This window comes from Rhincodon typus, chromosome 26, assembly GCF_021869965.1.
Source record: "Rhincodon typus isolate 14 chromosome 26, sRhiTyp1.1, whole genome shotgun sequence".
Lineage (NCBI taxonomy): Eukaryota > Metazoa > Chordata > Chondrichthyes > Orectolobiformes > Rhincodontidae > Rhincodon > Rhincodon typus.
Window position 1 is genome coordinate 319,597 of NC_063357.1, and position 7,404 is coordinate 327,000.

At 41.5% G+C, this 7,404-nt stretch overlaps 1 protein-coding gene across 1 annotated transcript in view; it reads right to left on the reverse strand.

Annotated features, from left to right (window-relative positions):
- Positions 1–3,220: 3,220 nt before the first annotated feature.
- The window catches only part of pigl (phosphatidylinositol glycan anchor biosynthesis, class L), a 56,307-nt gene continuing 52,123 nt past the window's right edge, over positions 3,221–7,404 (reverse strand). The window contains exons 5-7 of the mRNA XM_048612312.1: positions 5,696–5,747; positions 4,385–4,518; positions 3,221–3,689 (exon numbers count right to left, since the gene is read on the reverse strand). Coding sequence (XP_048468269.1) covers positions 3,585–3,689; positions 4,385–4,518; positions 5,696–5,747 — 291 coding nt within the window. The 3' untranslated portion in view covers positions 3,221–3,584. The remainder of the gene's footprint in view (positions 3,690–4,384; positions 4,519–5,695; positions 5,748–7,404) is intronic.

A 7,404-nucleotide genomic window follows, 5' to 3' on the forward strand; every position in this document is an offset into this window, starting at 1 on the left:
AATGTTCCTGATGTTGGGGAAGTCCAGAAGTAGGGATCATAGTCTAAAAATAAGGGGTAAGCCATTCAGGACTGAGATGAAGGAAGAATTTCTTCACTAAGAGTCATGAACCTGTGGAAGTCTCTACCACAGAAAGTTGTTGGGGCCTGTTCGTTAGATATATTTAAGAGGGGGCTGGATGTGGCCCTTGTGGCTAAAGGTATCAACAGTCAGGGAGAGAAAGCAGGAGTGGGATACTGAAATTACATAGTCGGCCATGATTGTATCGAATGGTGATGCAGGCTCAGTGGGGCGAATGGCCTACTCTTGCACCTATTTTCTATGTTTGCACTAAAGCTTTTTAATTTAATCTTGTATTTGCAAACCCTTGATTTAGGTCCTCAAAAATTGGAAAGGGTCTGCTTCTAACCATCCTCTTATCTTTTTTAAATACTATTATGCTGGTCATCATTTGGAATTTTCAACAAATAAAACCCCCAATTTTCAAATTATTCTTTGAACTTGAGAACTTTGCAGCTTTTGCACTTGTTCATTGACCTATTAATCAGTTTCTTCTGAAATTCTCCTGTATATTCACCACTGCTGATGTGAAGTCTTGCATCTAATTCCCTTGATTTATGTCTTACTGTTGCTTGAACCCAGGATTATGCTCATTCTCAGGTAATGGTGCAAACTTCCCCTCCAAGCCATTCACCATTGGGAATATATGATCTTTTCTTCAGTGTCACTGGGTTAAAATCATGGACTTCCCTCACTAATGGCAATGTGAATGTCCCTACACCAAATGGACCGCAGCAGCTCAAGAAGGCAGCTCACCTCCACCTTCTCAAGGACAACTAGAACATAGAACATTACAGCGCAGTACAGGCCCTTCGGCCCTCGACGTTGCGCCGACCTGTGAAACCAATCTGAAGCCCATCTAACCTACACTATTCCATTATCATCCATATGTTTATCCAATGGCCATTTAAATGCCCTTAAAGTTGGCGAGTCTACTACTTTTGCAGGCAGGGCATTCCACGCCCTTACTACTCTCTGAGTAAAGAACCTACCTCTGACATCTGTCCTATATCTATCACCCTTCAATTTAAAGCTATGAGTGGACAATAGATGCTGGCCCAGCCCACAATTCCCACATTCCCTGAATAAATATGAAAAAAAATCTAGACAACAGTATCCGACATGACCAACAGTGCACCTTCCACATTTGTCATCTCTGCACTGTAGCTCTGTCCTTTTCTAAAAAGATTTGCATGTATTGTACCTCTCCTTCACAATCATTTATTTATTACTTAATTTGCTGAATCAGCCATATTTTCCATCTGTAGGTGTGATGGCTCACTGCCTGGATGAAGGTACTGTGAACAGCATCACTGTGGAACAGTTCAATGGCAAGGACTGGGAGAAGACCATGAAGGAGCACAAGACCATACAGAATTTGTCTAAGTCATAATCTAAGCCAGGGCCAGGCTTGCAGGCTAAAGTGAGGGAGCAGGTTTGAAGGGCACTGACAGGTACAGGAGGTTCTTACCCCTGCCCCTAAGGTCTCCCATTACCACCACCATCTTTGTCCAACAGTAGCTTTTGCTACCCTACCCCAGCTGCAGGTGAAATGGTGATGGCTGCAGGATGAGGCCCTTCATTGGCGCAGGGACGGGCTAGCCTCTTGACTCTTCAACTGCCACCTCTTCCCCTGCCAGGTAGGCTACTGATGAATGAATAGGCCATGGGCAGGCCACTCACTGCATTTAAACAAGCCCCTTACCCTCTTTCAAACCCATGGGTAAAATTCAGCCCCAAAAAAAGGACTGAGATCATGACAGCTAGCTACTGACACCAAAGCCAGATTAAAAACGATCACAGATAGACACCCTAACATGGACAACATAACCTAACTATTTTAAAATACTGCATCCTTCGCCATGTAATTATTATCAAAATTAAATAAATTGTAAAGCAGCATAACTTCTCAGTGTTTCAGTTATCCCAGGTAAATTGCATGATAGAGGCAGAGTGTTGCTGCTGATGTAGTGAAAAGCATTGGTCCTGCATATGAGTAAAACAGCATGAAACCAAGGATGGTCTGTTCTGTGATGAGTTGATTATCCATCAACAAAAATTGACTTTACAGTCAATGTGAGCACAAGGCCTCAAGAAGCTAATGGGTCTTACTGTGAATCTGTGCAGACAGAAACATTGCCATAAATACTGCCATTTGGCTGCCAGACCGTATGTGATGGAATAGTGCGCACTGCAGTCAGGGAGATGGGAGAGGGAATTTTCTTCCCGAGCGTTTTGACTCTGGCTTTGTTTCTTTATATTCTCTGGAACCATGATGATCAAGGAGTCAATTTCAGTTTGGGTTGTCATTACATCATAAAGCAAGCCACAAACCCATATTGCATTTATTGATGTGTTACATATGAATCTTTAAAATATTCAAAACCACAATCAAATCACAGCCAATATGGTATAAACCACTTGGTGCTCATACATTGCAAACTGCATTGGCAGCTGCTATGAGTAGCATCAGCTCTTCACATCCTCAATGGTTATGAGTGGAGGAATATTACATGCAGAAGATGTAACTTCCCGCCCCTCTCCCTCCCCCAACTCTTTTATTTAAGGAACACTTTAGCTACACCTCCTCTAATTTTAATAACAGCGTCGGTTCTGCTATAACGCGATAGTTGTGTTCCTGTGCAATATCGCGTTGTAGAAAATTACGCTGTAGAAATAATGGGACCTATGGGAGAAGCCGGGTTAGGGGCAGACCACCAAAAAATATTACTCTATATCACTCAAAAAAAATCACTCAAAAGCCTAACACAAAGGATAGCACAGTTAAATGTTTAATTCACATCTATAATGGAATAAAATTAAATTTAATACCTTACCTTCAAAAATTGTCAAGATGGCTTGATGGGGAATGAGGTTTTGAGGTTGCTCTGTTGTTCATGTTGATCATGTGATGCCAGCACGGTGACCCTTTTGGCGCTAACATTGCACATGCTCAGGACAAAGCCCACAAAACGATCATGTGATGTCAGCACGTACTCCTCCGTGCACTGATAGAATCGCGTTATAGCCAACACAAGTTTGCATTTTAGAAATAGCGTTCCCATATTCGTCAGTCACGTTACAGCCAGTTTACATTGCCGGAATTCACGTTATAGCAGAACTGACTAGAACTCAAAGGAAATTCATGTATCGCAATCAATATAATCTACACAATTTATTTACGTTAAAGAATCCAATTACCAGCTGCATTAAAAGTCTTTGGCAGTTTCTGGCTATAATTAGCTAAAACTTAGCTCCTGTGCAATTCTCAACAAGACTATTAATTACTTAAATAGAAATAAATTTGGTCATTCGTCCAAAGAAAAGGAAAATCACAATTACAGGAGCCAACAACTGAAACTCTCACCACGATTTTAGTTGTCATCATATTTCTACGTAATTCCCTGAAAGGTTTGTTGATATATTTTCACCCAGTCTTTAATAAAATTTCCAGGAGGACGATTCTTTAGAACACCTCTTCAGAAGCTTCATGATACATAATAGAAGGGAGTTGTTATTGAATGTTACTGTGACATTAAATGGAAGGTGTTTATAAACATGTAACGGGAGAAGTACAGGTAGAGATGACGGAACCATTGTAGCTGGCTCTGATGACAGTACATTGCTTTCTGCAAAAAGATGAGAACAACTATTAATCTGTGCGTGAAGAGATCTGAATATCCACAAAGTTAGCATCAGTGATCACAGCAATGATTTCCATCCAGCACCACTGTGGAAGCATCAGCAATACAAAGTGAACATTCACTAACACCTGCTTAGGTACATAGTAGGTTAGATGCACAGTAAAATTCCCTCTATACTGTCCCAGCAACTACTCCTAGGACAGGTATAATTTACTGCTATTACGTCTACTAGACTACACAGGATATAAACAATTCCTTTGGAGGTTTAACAAGGACTGGTCTTTTGAATTGTGTTATTCAGTTTGTGTGTGAACCATATCATCTTTACTAGCTCCAGAAAGCATTCTGGGGATTAAAACCCAGAGTTATAACTGGAGTTCTGCATCTCTCAGGCCTCTCATGGGATTTTCCATACCCAGCTACAACATTCATGGAAATTCCCATAGATTCACAGGAGGAGGAAATGGGTGGTTGCAGTTAGGATTAGGGTTGGACAGAGATGCTTGGTATACAAACAGAAAAGGGAGTTAGACATTTAGATGCAGACATAACCCAGGCATTGTTTGAACCTACATCTGATTCCTAATATTTAAGTCTTGTTTATTTTTTGGAAAGGTGCAACCAGGCAAAACCATCAGGAATCTGGTTATCAAGCAGTACACATTGTTACTTCCATTTACCTTGGCCTGTTGATATTCCCAGCTGTCTAATACATACATCACATTATGGGGCCTCATCCAGCTGATCGGCAGGTCAAGGATGGAGATGTACTTACGGAGAATGTTTACGGATTGGAGTACAAAAATTTGGCACCCTGGAAAGGAACAGAAACATTTCAAATGAATGGTGAGCACATTGGTGAAGGAACTGCTCTGCTCATTTGTGGGCCTTGCCTCCTCAGTGATGGCTTCTACAATACTGGGCTCCATCTCCAGTCAGCAGGGCCTGACCACCACGTCACTAATGTTTAGAGCATAGTTGAGCTCTGGTGCAATGCTGAATCAGTCAATGTCCTCAGGATGGGAGGAAAACTTGTAAAGAAGGTCAGTCTCACCAAAGACACACACCTCTGTAAATAGATCACATTCAGAATGTTTTGCTTTACCTTGAAATATGGTCAAGATGTTTGTTTTGTTTTGACTGATATGGTATTATGGGTTATGTAGTTGTCAGCAACTAATTTGACTGGAAAACCAGAAACTTTGCTGTATAGTTGTCATCCAACTTCACATTTAATTTAGATCAACTCTAAAAATGTAGGAGTCAATGAGGTTCAGGATAGTTCATGGCTTCTGAGTTCAGACCACAGGATTGGTCTTCTGGTTACTGTGCAACAAGTAGTAAAATACTGAAACCTTTTGAACAGTGGGTAAAGCAATACACAAATGAATTAAAAGCTGAAAGAGCTGCAGATGCTCTAAATCAGAAACAAAAACAGAAATTGCTGAAAAAACTCAGTAGGTCTGGCAACATCTGTGAAGAGAAATCATAGTTAATGTTTTGGGTCGGGTTCTGAGGAAGGGTCACCGGACCTAAAACATTAACTTTGATTTCTCTTCACAGATGCTGCCAGACCTGCTGAGCTTTTTCAGCAACTTCTGTTTTTGTTGTGACACAAATGAACTACTTCAATCCAATCCCCTAAAGTTCATATTTTTTAAGTGACCATATTGATTTAGCATCCAACAGTGCTGATGTGATATGAGTGTTGTAACTAGTATTAGATAAAACGATGCATTTGACCCATTGCTTGGAAGGTTACACTCTCAGGATTTACTGCTTTGGCCTTGAAATATTACAGACTTTCTAGAAATAAGTAAAATATTTTAGCAGAGAGCTTTTGGGAAAGTCATAGGTGACTGATTACTGATTACTCACTGAAACTAAGTATGGAAACTGTACAATAATTAGGAAACACCGAGGAAGGTTGACTGCCGATGTTTCAATAAAGTCTCACTTTGATGGATGTACGAGACAAACATTTCTCTTACCATTGGGCAGTTTCTTCTTTGAATAAAGTTTCCTGTGAATATACAACAGAAACATTGAAATCAGAATTTTACAGATCATTCAGTCAATTTGATCTCTGCTACCTCTTAAACAAGTGTCCATTTAGTCCTTCCTTAATGAAGAGAAATCTGATATCCAGTCTGGCCTGTCACTCCAACTGCATGCCCTCTGAAATGCCCTCACAGCCAGTCACTTCAAGGGCAAATAGAGAATAGAGCAAATAGGTCCCAAATCCTGAAACAATTATGCCTATGTACCTAAGTTCAAGTTTTAAATGTCAAAAAGAGCCAAAACAAACTGCACATCTATATTCAATCTGATGAACAACAGTTCACTGCTACACCCTGCTTTCTCTATCTCTGAGCTGATTTTGTAACCAGACTGCCACTATCCCATTAATCTCATGGGTGCTTTAATATTACTAGTAGGTTTTTCAGAAAACAATAAATAATGAGTTTTCACGTTTTAAGACTTTTACTGCAATATGTCTGAAAGCACTCAGATAGTGGAGTGGCACTGCTAGTCAGGGCTAGTATAGCAGCTACTGAAAGGCAGTTCAAGAATGATATGTCTGCAGAGTCAGTTTGGGTTGAGGTCAGGAACAAGAAATAAAAAAGCTATTACGAGGGGGCATAGTTTTAAAGTGAGTGGAGGTAGATATGGGAAAGACGACAGAGGTAGGTTCTTTACTCAGAGAATGGTCGGGACGTGGAACATGTTGCCGGAGAGGGTAGTGGAGTCAGCCTCATTAGGGGCATTTAAGCGGCTATTAGATAGGCATATGGATGATAGTATAAGGTAGGGGTGGAGGTTAGATAGACCTTAGGATTAGGGTAAAAGTTCAGCACAACATCATGGGCCAAAGGGCCTGTACTGGTCTGTGTTCTATGTTCTACGTTCAATATTGAGTCCAGAATGTAAGGTGTCTAGTCTGAAGATGAGATGTTGTTCCTCCAGTTTGTGCTGTGATTCACTGGAATATTGCAGCATGCCGAGGACAGACAAGTGGGCATGCGAGCAGGACGCTGTGTTAAAATAACTGGCTACAGGAAGGTTGGGGTCATGCTTGCACACAGACCAGAGGTGTTCTGCAAAGTGCTCATCCATCCTGCATTTGGTTTCTCCAATGTAGAGTAGGCCACATTGGGTGCAGCGAATACAATACACAAGATTGGAAGAGGTACAGGTGAAATGCTGCTTCACCTGGAAAGACTGTTTAGGCACTTGGATGGTGAGCAGGGAGGAGGTGAAGGGGCAAGTGTTGCACCTTCTGTGGTTACATGGGAAGGTGCCATGGCAAGGGTGGGTGGTGTTGGTAGTTGAGGAATGGACTACGGTGTCCCGGAGGGAACAATCCCTGCGAAATACAGATGGGGGAGTGAGGGGAAGATAGTGTTTGGTGGTGGCGTTTTGCTGGAACTCTGATCATCTAGAGTCATCTAGACGCAAAACATTAGCTTGCTCTCTGTCCATGGATGCTGCCTGATCTGCTGTGGTCTCCAGCATTTTTTGTTTTCAGTAAAGTCTCTGAGCTACCGAGTAAAGGCAATAGCAACAATTCCAGCATCCCACTTATTTAGCTTCTTTATCATACAGCGCCCCGTGACCTTGTAACGTTGGTAAATTGGAGCCAGCAGTCATAGAGCATAGAACAGTACAGCACAAGAACAGGACTTTTGGCCCACTACGT